The 13,282-nt window shown below is 35.8% G+C and overlaps 1 protein-coding gene across 3 annotated transcripts; it reads right to left on the bottom strand.

The window, feature by feature from the left end:
* Positions 1–199: 199 nt before the first annotated feature.
* Positions 200–12,712, bottom strand: nlrx1 (NLR family member X1). Of its 3 annotated transcripts, XM_052576373.1 has the most exons (10): positions 12,547–12,712; positions 12,032–12,121; positions 8,278–8,402; positions 7,848–7,917; positions 7,648–7,757; positions 6,916–7,538; positions 4,541–5,964; positions 3,653–3,739; positions 2,358–2,609; positions 200–2,259 (listed from the first exon to the last, which is right to left on the bottom strand). In XM_052576373.1, the coding sequence occupies exons 3-10, from the start codon at positions 8,381–8,383 to the stop codon at positions 1,905–1,907; spliced, it is 3,027 nt and encodes a 1,008-aa protein (XP_052432333.1). In that variant the 5' UTR covers positions 8,384–8,402; positions 12,032–12,121; positions 12,547–12,712; the 3' UTR covers positions 200–1,904. The 3 variants fall into 3 exon arrangements, with proteins under 3 accessions (XP_052432333.1, XP_052432332.1, XP_052432334.1); XM_052576372.1 differs by lacking the exon at positions 12,032–12,121; XM_052576374.1 differs by lacking the exons at positions 3,653–3,739; positions 12,032–12,121.
* Positions 12,713–13,282: the final 570 nt, after the last annotated feature.

Below are 13,282 nucleotides of genomic sequence, written 5' to 3'. Positions count from 1 at the left end.
CACAGGAGATTAATATTTAATCTTCGGTTTATGAGACAACACTTCAACCATAATCAGATCCGATGGGGGTATGACATAACCAACTCTTAATTAAGACAACTGACAACAAACTCCTCTAAAATAAGACTGTTCGAGCCGGTAGAAACCAGCCTTTTATTTAGCATTAGTCAAGAGCTATAAAGATTGACAGGGAGCCACCTTTCATAAGCGCTTTTAGTTTAATTGTGTTGTTATTGCATAGCAAATTTCAGTCACAATTTGTTAGTTCAAACATTTTTTCAATCAAATATTAATTAAGGCAAAAGATATGGAAAGATTACAAAAGAATCTAAAGCCTTGTCTTGGATACCTTACTTTGTAAACCTTGTCTAGAGCACCAATTCACACCCAAACATTGTTTAAAGAGTTGACCCATACACACAGCAGCATGACACTCCTACAATTAATTTATGATAACAAAAAACCCAGAATTCTCCCTGAATACATATACATAGTAAATGGCTTTTCATGGCAAAAATTGTCATCATGCAACAAGGAGAAGTTTTCAAGTACTTATCTGAAGTATTATGGCGTAGTGAATACTGATTTTTCCCTCAAACAATCAAATAAAACAAATTTGTCACAGTGTTTTCTCAAAATGACCTAATCAGCATATGGATATGTGAGTAGATGGAAATCCCTTTAAAGGAAAACGCCACCTTTTTCCATTTTTCACTGTTCTTCAACCCTCTACGAACACCTTGGCAATTGAATCACCATTGGCTAGTAAATCTTTTTAGTTTATTTGCCAGACTGATATACTGTATGTGTGTATATATATATATGATAGAACTTTAGTCATTATGATTAAATTGGTAACCAAGTATGAATGCATATACATTTTAACTGAATTTAGGACTGATGGTGGTGCCCTCTGTCATTCAGTGTTTCTGAAACAAAAAGGGAAAGAACTAACAATAATACTCAAATGATGATAATATTAATAATATGAATTCTACTAATAAGAACAGTAAAAAAATACACTAAATATAAACGAGCTGCTGGATTCATGAATATTAATCAGGTTGTGTCCGTTCGCGGGAACTAATTTGCTGAAATTAAAACAGGGATGATAATAAGTGGGCACCAGCCAATGAGATTGCCGTTTGTGTATTAGTTCCGCCTACTTCGCGCATGTGAGAGAAAGTGACGCGAATCGTGTGACTTCACACTAGATTATAAAGTAACTTACGCCAAATACAAAGTGAAACTCTGAAGTGCTCAGTCAGAGAGTGTTCGGCGGGTGTAAAAAATATATGTCCTAAACTTAGCCTCCAACTTAAACACTGGCGAGTAAAATATGAGAATTTATTAGCCATTGGTTAATACTAGACATAATTTAGTCGCCAGAGTGAAGATTTAGTCGCATATGCGAGTGATTACTTGCAATGTAGAGGGTTGTTCTTCCTTCAACTTAGACGAGTTGATATGGAGGGGGAGTTCTCAGGAGTCATGATATTACTGCGCCGAGGTTGAAGTGCTGCGAAGTGCTTTTCCCACCATACATTATAGTTATCATTGTTTATCCACTTAGAAAATTGCCATGTTTTATTTTGTGCCACCATATTTGTGACTTCTTGTGTAACAGTCTTTAAATAGGGAAAACATGGAAGTGTTTGATGGCTTCTAAATTCATCCATGTTCGGATCCTAAGGAATGGATGGTACTAAGCTAAACGCTAACATAGTGGCACCCTGGGACGGGAGAGGTACGTCAACTCGTCTAAGTTGAGCGAAAACATACTGAAATGTAGAAAAACTTTGGCATTTTCATTCAAAATCTAACTGGGAAATATTAAGGCTGACTGGATTGAAATATGGCTACAAATTTTCCCAAATCCCTTTAGCTTTGATATGACAGTTATTTTATTTTATACCGGTCCCTGTTCCCGTATCACTGCTCTTTTCCAGTAAGCGCAGCATTTGCCTCACAACGCTCTCCACTCGTCGGAAGTGCATCTTTTTCCAGAAACTCTGGTGCTGTTTGCGACCCCATTCCAGGTCTTTCAGGAAGACCAGCAGTTGCTCGCGTACACGGCCTCTGTCCCAGGAAAGAGAATTTTTTCCAATAACGCTCAGAATGGGATGCCAGTCCTCTGAGATGTCTGAACCCTCCATTACAGATGCCAAGACCTTGACCCGCCGGCCCTCCTTGACCCGAGGACCACCACGCACGTACAGCGACTGCTTGCCCACATCAGTAAGCTGGTTCAGGTACAGGCTGAGAGGAGGTATGAGTATAAAACATCTATTACCATCAGATGGATTTATAAGAAAGACACATATGATTGAACTATGCAAATGTATTGTTGTACTCACTGTACTGTGTGGATGCTGGGATGTTCGCGACAGGCATCGACCAGAGTGAGAGCTGCACTGTCTCCAATGTTGTTGTAGGCCACATTTAGCTCCTGTAACATTTTATGCTGGCCAAGGCTCTCGGCCAGCAGCTGTGCCGATTGGTCCCCGATGCCTGTGTGCATCAGATTCAGCCGCTGCAGAGAGTGGTTACCAGACAGAGCTTCCAGTAGATGGCTGATGCCAGTGTCCGTCAAGTAGTTGTCACACAACCTATGATCACAGCAACAGGAAATTCATGAAAAAAGCACAAGAAACACTTTTTTCCTGAATATCATCACAGTGATTCAAGGGATGAAACTAAAAAAGTAGTTTATGTATCTATTCATTTTTCTGGATTAAACGGTTAAACAACGTCATAGTTGTACATTAACATTTAGTAGTAACTTCTTTCTTTTTCTCACAAAATGTTTTATCTAAGACTATTAATGTATTGGTAAATACAGTCAAATACTAAAATAATGTGCCAAATTATTTATTATAAATACTGCAAATTTAGCATTTATTTCAAAGAAGTGAAATAAACGAAATTCAGGTAAAAAAAAAAATACAGACACACATAATTACCAAAATAAATGAAAAAATACAGAACAAAGCTGAAATTAAATAAAAAATGGACAAATGACGGATGAAAATCTAAATTATGAATAGCTTAGCAACTAAATGAAATAAGTTTATTTTTGAAGGGCACTATAATAAATTGGAAATTAAAACTAAACCAGAACTCAGCAACTAAAACTGAAATAAAAATTAACTAAGCATAAAAAGTTTATTTACAAATAATACAAATGACAAAAACACATCAAACTATTACAAAAAATCAAATAAAATGTAACTAAAATAATTAAATAACTTTAACCGAAATTAAAATGGGTTAAACATTAACAGCAATATTAAAAATAATAAAAATTACAAAAACACATAACACAATGAATAAAAATGTAAATAAAAACTGAAAATATAAAATATAAAAATATAAAAACTCATTCAAAACTTTATTAAAGCTATTGGTATATAAATACTACTAAAACAAATACACTAATAAATATATACCTTTTGGGATGTTTTTATCCTGTGTCTTAAGAATCGGTGAAGAGAGGCAAGGTCACTAACAAATACATTATATAGACTGAGTTTTCCAACTCTTGTTATTGGAAAACAAGCATAAATGGCTTTTTTTATGCAGTTGGAATGTAACCTACCTCCTGAACCATGAATATATCACAGTAATAATGTGCTATTGAAAGTATGCTTACTTTATTGATTTAATAGTACAGTTGGGCTCAAGCAGGAGATCTCGCAGTAGAATACAGGACTCAGGACCCAAGCTGTTAAACTGGAGACTGTAAACACACAGTGAGCAAAAACACACACACACGCATGCTATTAGTTTGTTGATTTCCCAAGCAGAAAATCAATAACTAATTAGGCAATTGTGCTTAGAAGTAATTATTACCAACTGCATTCTGCAAGCAAAGCAACCTGAAGGCAAGGTCCATTAAGACCACAATTTTAAGACCAACCAGTCCTCAGTTATTGTTACTTTCACTCAATAACATGTAACACATTACAAACGTTTGTGTTATTCATAAAACTTGAGGTCAGTGTATTAGAGGGCACTTCAACTAGCGTCTTTCAAGGATCAGAATTAAAATGAATTTAAAATTAATATAAGACACAAATTTGAAAGTGTTCAAAAAAGAAGTTTCTTATTAAATTTTTTAATTAAAAAATACAGTAAAAGATTAATATTGTGAAATTATTTTCTATTTTCTATTATCCCAGACTGCTCAGGTTAGTCAGTTGCCTGGTTTAGGGCACTTTTCATCTGGTCATGTTGAGAGAAGATTATTGTTAGTTAGCAGGTAAGTTCTGGATGGACAGCAAAGAGACACTTTACATAAATCATACATTTAAAACTAATAGTGAAAAATATATTCTAACTATTGGTTTTAAAACAGCAAACTGCTAGTTGATGAGCCCCAAACATGCATTAGTATCAAATTTAGCTATAGAGTATCTAAAGAGCTTATGAAGTCAGATGTTCAGTATGCTTAAAAGGTTTCCAGTTTTATGCATAGAACTACTTGGCTCAAGCATGCAAAACATTGACTAGTTTTCTCTATAGTAAGTGCATGTCTCACTTGAGGTTGCTAGTGTGCCGGAAGGCTGGCCAGAGCATCTGAAGTAACTCTGGAGTGATGTGGCAGGAGGAGAGGTTGAGCTCATTCAGGTGGAAGCTTGAGCTTGTGCAGCTCAGAACTATGCTCAGCACGAAGCACTTGTGTGGCGTCATGCGCACAGTCGACAAGTTGATGGTCTTGATGGACTGGAGGACTTCAGCTGTGAGTCGAGGGTTCTGGAACTCATAAAGTAGGACCAGAAGGTCCATGAGCTCCTCTGGAGGCTGCTTCTTCTGGCTCTCCTTGATCAGGTGTTTCCTCAGCGCATGGGTGATCTGAGAAACCGTCTGACTCTTGATGCTGCATCCGAGCTGGTCTAACAGCCTCCGGTTCCCGTAATGAAGAAGTCCTCCCATGAAGATAGGGTAGAGCTCAAACGCTCTTGTGTAGATTTCCTCCTGTGGCTGTGGACCATGCACTCCCAGGAGACTTTGCTCCACCTGGTCCAAAACATCTTCATTGAAGCTGTCCTCCGAACGAAACATTTCCGCCGCCATAGTGTTTGCGATACGCCCTTTGCTGAGGCTGTTAACTCGCTCGAAGAGTTTTGGGAACAACTTAAGCAAGTTGAAAATGGCGAAGATTCGGAAAGGTATTATTTTGGAGAGGATGCCCAGGAGGCTTGTGATGTCCTCACTGGCCTGTCCCAAAGCCTCAGAAACCTCTTTGGTCAACTTCTCCAGAACGCTTTTGTTCTCGCCAAGAACGACGTAGAGAGCAGCTAGATATTCCTGCATGGCGGGAACAGCAAACACATAGCGTGTACCACCAGATTCTGGATCCGTACCATGATAATCTCGAGGAACCAGAAAGAAGTCAAGCACATCTGTGCGAAACACCGCCAGTTGTTGGAGTTCTTCATCCGTCTTGGTCTTGCCACCAACCCACTGCTCCAGTTCATCAGCGGAGAACGACGTCCGCTTGTTGGTAACGCCATCAAAAGCTAGTTTACCAACAGTACGGACCACATAGAGCATTAATGAGTTCTGTTGCTCTTGTGAAGAGACGTTTCCATCCACAGTTATCACTTCTCCTCCAAAGTTGAGCCTCATGAAGCTGGTGTAGATGCCAGTGAGGGTTCGAATTGGTGACTTTGTATCAGTAAAATGCAGTAAATGAAGAGTGGCGCATGTGAGCCAGCAGTAAGATGGTAAGAAGCAAGCGGTTGCTAACTGACTCTCCCGCTGTAGATTTAGGTAAAACATCTCTATGAGTGTCTCCGCTGCCTTGACCGGCTTGCCTTCATTCTGTTGCAAGAGCCTGCTAGTGAAGTAGGCTCTCTGGCGATCAGGATCATTGAAGCCACAGATTTGTACAAAACGATTTATGTATTTTTTAGGAACTCTGTCCACGGCAGATAGTCTGGTTGTAACCAAAATGCTGGCCTGTAAGAAAAGCAACAGCTATTAATTACAATAAACGTTAATCTAAAGGTGAAAAAGTAATTGGCCACATTTAAGTTTTCAGAAAGGTATTTTTGAATACATGTGGTTTCATATGATTTTGAAAGACTTTTAAACTATTTTTTAAGTGTAGTTGACTCTCTAATATAATGTAGTGTAACCAAGTATAAAGCAATGAATGAATATATTATTTAATATAAAAATAATAATAATAATTAAAATCATTTTAAATATATGTGTACACATCTTAATCATTATTTTCCAAAGAGTTATAAAAGAGTTTTAAGATATATCAAAAAAGCAATATCATAAATTAATTTATAAATATGAAAAAACCTGCTTTGTCATAAAAGTCTCAAATGATCTAATATTATAAAAGACTTACTGACCCAGACACACATGCTCTTTAGGATATTTCCCTTTGTTTTTTTAATTTTTTACTGTATGTTGGTAGCACCACATGACTTTGAACTGTTTGACAGTTTAAAAAAAAAAAAAAAAATCATAAAAAAAAACTTCACTACTAATAAAAATATAGTAATTTAATTATTTTGATGAGGCTTTTTCTTCATTATGCTAATTTTTTTTTTAATAAAAACATAATAACTAATAATAAATTATTATTATTTATATTATTTTAAAAGAAATATATATATATATATATATATATATATATATATAGATAGATATGTAAATACAAATGTGCATATCATAACAGGTGTATTCAAGTTACTGTATTTATGAAGTGCATTTTATTGTATTTTTAGTAAATTACGGTTATAGATCTGGACAAAAATTAGTTTGATGTCAATAACCGAGGCTCTGCCGTTTACATCACCAAACCACCATCGATTTAATCTGGAACACGGCATCATCCAACATGCCAGGTCACAGCCTAAAAAACCTCAAAGAGTAAACAGCTGAGCCTCATACCTCAGGTAGCAGGTACTTCCTCAGCAGATTTACAACAACAGCCCCCGATGAGAGAGCCTCATTGGGATCGCTGCATAACTCTGTGGAGCCGATGCGGAAATCCAGCTTCATCTTCTCCATTCCATTGAAGATGAAGAGGACATCCTTAGCCTTGTCAAAATCTCCACTAAGATAAGGTGTCTTGCGAAGGTGCATGTATTTCCTGCCCACGAGGTCTCGAAGGGATGTTGGTTTGGACAAAGGGGAAATGTCCTCACAAGAGAAAGGCAACACAAGTTTGAACTGGGAGAAAACAGATCCAGCACACCAATCCAGCACTAGTTTACGGACGACAGTACTTTTCCCTGTGCCGACAGCCCCATACAGCAAAACATTGAGTCCTCGTGCCTTGTTTCCATTATTGTTAGAATCAAAGAGCTGCTCAACTGTGAGAGAGGGACGTGTGGATATGCTTGTCTTTTCTTTGAAGGGACTAAGACCTCTGTCCTCATCTGGATGATGCTCCAGGATAAGTGGCTGCACATGCATAGTTTCGGGAGAAAAGTAGCCACCAAATTGCCTCTCCTCTTGAGGAAGGTGACTGAACCATAATGTCAGCTTCTGTTTGTGGATCTCAATGGGATCTGCGGGTTAATTATAATACAAGCATAAAAGATATTGTTATTTTATGAGCTGAAAGGGCTAACAGAGTGATGTACCAACTAAATGTAAATGATTCATGAATAAACACACCTGTGATGGGTTCATAGGTACAAAAGAACCTAGGATTGAATCCAGAAATGGAATAGCACATAGATGTTCTCAATTCTCTCCATGTATATCTATAAGAGCTTGTCGTCTTGCTGATGAGGCGAAATGCAAGTAATATCAAAACATATTCAATGAAAACAGTAGACAAATGCTGGATTTCTAAGTATTATTATTATACTTACGCTGGAAATGAAAGATGATGGCGATTTACACCACCACAGATTCCATCTGATCGGAGACTTGTGTTAAAGGCTGAAATAAACAATTGTTATTTCTGTAACTATACAAACCAAATAAAATAATTTTCAGTTTAAAAAAAATATATATATTCAGCAAGGACTAAAAAAATTAAAAAAATATTAAGCAGCCCAACTGTTTTCAATATTGCTAGTAATAAAAAACATTTCTTAATCAGCAAATAAGCATAGTAGAATACATTCATCAAAGTTCACGTGGGACTGAAAACTGGAGTAATGATTCCCGAAAATTCTACTTAAGAATAAATTACATTTTGAAATGTATTACAATAGGAAACAGTTTTTACAATATTACTGTTCATACTGAACTTTAGATTAACATATTTTAAATGTTTTTTAAATGTCAAACACCTACTCTTCTTAAGAGCCCTGGTGTGAAGGTTGCAGCAGACGTCTCTTGGTGAACCCTGGCATCTCCATCTTAACACTTCGGCTCCCGATGGCCTCCCAAATCGCCACATTTTGACTTTAAAATAACACCTAAAGGATGATATGTTTTATCATAGCGGAAAAAAAAGAATTGTGTAGAATATGTAAACAGTCAACAGTCTACAGTCAACACAGTAATGTTAATGTACCTGACAAAATCAAGCCAAACCTTGTAAGGTCCCTCCTTCGGCTTTGTGTTTCAATGACACATGATGCCTACACAGTTCTGTCATACACATATTTGTTTAACAACACACCCAAAATGTTAGTTTTGGTCTAATATCTAAAGAAACCATGTAATGCATCACTAATGTGGCATCTAAAGTACCTCCTCCAGACAGGTGTTGTGTATATATATATATAGAAACAATTCTTCATATGCAAGATTGCTTGAAATTCATCAGGTGACAGTAATGAATGACCAGTAAGGTCAAGTAATCTGTCCTTGTCTGTCTGTTTAATACACAACAGAAAATGTTTTCCCTCTGACAACTGTGCTGATGACTATGAGCCAGACACTATGAAGGTGTGACCTGTCACCACACCTGTACCTAAACCAACACTGGAAACTCATTTTTATTAAGTAATTTACAACACAATTAATCCAGCGACCAGTTTAGACCAGTGGCTGTCAAAAATATGAGGTCAGTTGAATGTTGTACATCTTTATATTTTAGTGTTTTCAACCATTTTAATGATTAATATAACTACATTTAAATAATTGTAAGATTTATTGGGGCCCCTTTTTAAAGTCACAACTTAAACAGGGTTCCCACACCTTGATTAAATTCAAGGACTTTCCAGGTCCAATACCATCAAATTCAAGGACTTAATGTGGGGACACATTTTAAGTGAGAGCGAGATTACATCATGTTACCTTGTAAGATACGTTGTTACAGTTTTCATATGTCAAACACAACTATGCAAAAAAATCTTCTTCTTTGCATTCATTTTTGGCCATATGACAGAGATCTGATATTCTATTTGTTGTATTTCTGTTTTGAAAAGGGCTTAGGCTCATGTAAACAGAAGTTTTAAGATATACAAACATGTTTTTAAGTTTTTCTTGCCTCATGGGTTTACATTATCTTAACAAGCAAAGCAATTCAACATTAATTCCCAGGTAGTTTTGTGAACCATATATTCGTTTTCCAAAAAGAGGACAGTGGGTGTGGGCAGGGCAGGGCAGGGCAGGGCAGGGGGCTGAGGTGTGGTAGGTTGTTGATAAAAGTAGTGCCTAATGTAGTGCAATGACCATAACCCAAATATAAAAAAATATGTCATTTCCATACCTAAAATACATATTTTACAGTCAATGTTATGCATATTGATCATAAACACAGCTAAAGAGCTTCCTACCAGTGGCCCTCCTTCACAAAACTTAACATCTAGCACAGTTTTATCATAGGCAGAATGCAAAATGTTTCAATACAAGTATTTTAGTAATACAACATTTCAAACCTTTAACCCACGATGAAACTCAACCCAGTTTAAACCCAGTTTTTTGTATTTTGCTAAAAGTAGCAAAATACAAAAACACACTGGCGACTCTAGAAACTAAAAGCCGAATTCCCGACATTTTGTGCGATTCAGAATTTGTTTTGCATTTTTTTAGGTCAGAAATAGGACATGTCCGGGAAAAGAGGAAATATGGTCACTCAAACGTCATGGCAACATACAACACAAGTATCTCACATGCGAAACTCTTAACGTAACGCATGATGCACGTAACTAATGTAAATCAAGCTAGATTTTATAAATAGGCCACGAATTGTTCACCAGAGAGAAAAATGTGGGTTTGCACAAAATAAATTCAAGCACTTTCAAGGACCTGCATCAATGTATGTATATTTTCAAAAACTTTCCAGGCCCTTGAAAAAAACTCATTTCAGATTCACAAACTTTCAAGGATTTCAAGGACCCGTGGGAACCCAGCTTAAAGAAAAGTGATAAAGCATAAAGTGTATTAACAAAACTGTAGCTAGCCCTTTGTATATTGCAAAGTGTTGCTTTTCCACGTACTGTATACTGTCACTACATCAACCACTAATTTTTGACTTATAACAAAAAAACAGAACAATGTTTAAAAACTGCTATGTGACAAGTTGTATAGTAAACAAATAATAAAATCGATGCTTTTATGTGCTTTTAAAAAACGATCATTTAAAGTCAGCATGAAACAGAAGTTGAGATTGTCCATTTGACGGCTTCTGATATGGGGGGGGGGGTGGGGGGTGGGTAGGGCAGTGAACTGTACAAAATAATTTTCAGAAGTATCAGTGTTAAGAATGAATAAGAATAAGTCAGTTCTGTTTCTTGTCAACAAATGTTTTTTAAATAATTTCCATACAATTCCAATCCAGTTGTTATATGTAAAGATGAATATTTGCGTAATGATTTACATTTCAATCCAATTATTACTAAAACAAGTAAGAGGTTTAATATGTGGTTGCAAAGGGATTTGTCTATTCAGGGGCGGTATTTCTGTCGAAAGCTGAAGGTATTTCCAGATCAGTCTATACATCCTTATCATGGATATTCCTCCTAAAGTTACAAGCAATTGGATAAAATGCTTATTAATGTTATATTTTGATTACTGGTTTGTAGCGAGCTCCTAAACAATGGAGTTTTATTAACGTATAAAGAATTTTTGAATAAATTTAAAATACCAGTTAAACCTAAGGAATTTGCAGTTGTAATGTATGCAATCTCTCAAAAAGTTTTGTTTCTTCTTAGAAATGCATCACATAAGAAAGATTTTAATTTTGAAGAGATCAGGAGTAAAATATTTATTGGTAATACAAATACTATACAAAATAGAGTCTCAAATAATTATATTAGGAATATACTTATAACATTGTTTATCCCCAAGCTCGCTTTTTCTAGTCTTCTGTATTTAAAGATGTGAATTGGCCTAAAGCTTGGTGAACAGTAGACAAATTTTATATTAATAATAAAGTAAAAGAGATTTCTTTTAAAATAATGCATAGAATATATCCAGTTAAACGTGCTGGAGCGCTTTAAATTAGAAATTGATTACTCTTGTGATTTTTGTAAAGGTGAAAAGGAAACTATTTTTCATTTATTTTTTTCATTGTATACATACAAAAATATTTTGGATTGATATGGATTTTTTTTATTAAGTAAATATTGGACATTTCTTTGCAGTTAAGTGGATATGATATAATAATATACTTCAGTGATCATGGAGTTGAAAAAGATGAAGCATATCTCATACAATTGTTAATTTTAATGGGGAAGTTTCATATCCATAAAATGAAGTGGTCAGGCTCCAAACCAAACGTTTCTCATTTTCTAAATGATTTCAAGCTGTATTGTAAGATTCTATGTAACTGCACAAGTAAAAAAGCTATTCGAACTTATATTCTAAACAGGTATGCTATTTTATAAAGTGACACCCCCAAAATATAGATTTTTTATTTTTTATGCTTGTTATTGTCTTCTGGCATGGTTTTCATATTAATGTTGTTCATCTTTTTTCCTCCTCATTTTAATGTTTCTCGTTGTATTATTTTGATGTATGGCATAATAAAAAAATAATAATAATAAAAAAATGAACCAAATGAACAAAGTTTGTCGCACTGTTAAATGATTGAAAAAATGCCGCGGGTGCTGAATATGGATTGCAAATGGCCAAAACTTGCATTTTGTTCACATACCTTTATTTTATTCTTTTGAGAGGTGAGATATTTGCGATGTTTTGCCCTCCAGGGCTTCGAGCCGGTCACGTGACTGAAAGCTGCCACTCACTAAAAAATAATACTGTAAGTTCAAAACTCATTACAATATAATTTGTTTTTATTTTGTTTTGTTTTTCACTTGTCTTGTATAGCTCTGCCTCTGCCACAATTTCTTTGTCTATAAAAATTTCCATCTCCACGTGCAATTTTAAGGTCAAACTGTTTGTCTGTAAAATGTAAACAGTATCCGTCGTGTCTGTCTGTCATGCATACTCGATCCTAAATTGAGGATTTCCTATAATGTTAGTTCGATTCTGGAATTCGACTCATACTCAGATCTTATTTGGTGTCAGAAGGGTCATAAAGTACGTTTAATTTCAATATTTATAAAACACCGTTATGTGACATGATCAGAGCAACATAACGACTACTTTTATAAACAAGAGGAACCAGACGTAACGATTAAGGTGCTGGTAATTGTTGTAGATCTTTACCTAGTCTAGACGCTCTATATAGGGTTAATTCTTCACTGATTTTCCCAAGTCTCTGCCAGCGTCCTGACACTCGGGTCACAGCCGAGGTAAGCGTCCATTCTTCGGCAGGACGATGAGAACGTTCCCCTCTGTGAATGCCTTCCTGCTAAGTCAGTCAGTAACTGTAGTACCGCCCACATAAACACATTTCAACTTTGACCTTTTATTTATGACGTTGTAGCTAAATTCAAATGACTAAATAAAAGCTATCCTACCAGCAGCTTTAAATCTAAAAAAGACAAGCTTTCTTCAGGATACTGCTTGGGTTTTAAATTTGCCACTGCCACCAGTTAATATATTGAGTTAGCAAAATCATACTGCCTTTCACAATTTTATTGGTCCACCCAAGGAATCTAATTTATTTTACAAAATATTAGGCTACACAATGTCTGAAACAAGCTGTTTTACTTTGGACAACCCTGATCAAACTTACACACAATCTTCCGTATCAAGTCCAACAGGTTCTATATATGGACCTGTACAGGGTTCCTCCAAGATGATGAAATGCTTCAAACCGACCAAGTCTCCAACCCGAGGCATTCTGAGTATTTCAAAATAATTCTTGGAAAGACTCTTCCATGAAGCTTTTAAGGGTGGGGCTGCTTTAGTTTCTTTTGCACATGCTATTTTTCCGGTTTAGTTCAATGAGTCAGAGTTAGTCAATGTTAAAAAAATTTTTTTATAAATTCTAAAAAGG

This window comes from Carassius gibelio, chromosome B15 (genome assembly GCF_023724105.1).
Source record: "Carassius gibelio isolate Cgi1373 ecotype wild population from Czech Republic chromosome B15, carGib1.2-hapl.c, whole genome shotgun sequence".
Lineage (NCBI taxonomy): Eukaryota > Metazoa > Chordata > Actinopteri > Cypriniformes > Cyprinidae > Carassius > Carassius gibelio.
This window is presented reverse-complemented; position numbering and strand designations above follow the sequence as displayed.

What these genes read in the sequence shown, in the direction of transcription:
- nlrx1 (XM_052576373.1), bottom strand. Translation starts at nt 8,383, where the DNA reads ATGTGGCGATTTGGGAGGCCATCGGGAGCCGAAGTGTTAAGATGGAGA. An exon ending in CACCAGGGCTCTTAAGAAGA is followed by an intron (nt 7,918 to 8,277) that starts GTAGGTGTTTGA and finishes TGTTTATTTCAG; the next exon opens with CCTTTAACACAAGTCTCCGA. An exon ending in GGAAGTACCTGCTACCTGAG is followed by an intron (nt 5,965 to 6,915) that starts GTATGAGGCTCA and finishes CTTTTCTTACAG; the next exon opens with GCCAGCATTTTGGTTACAAC.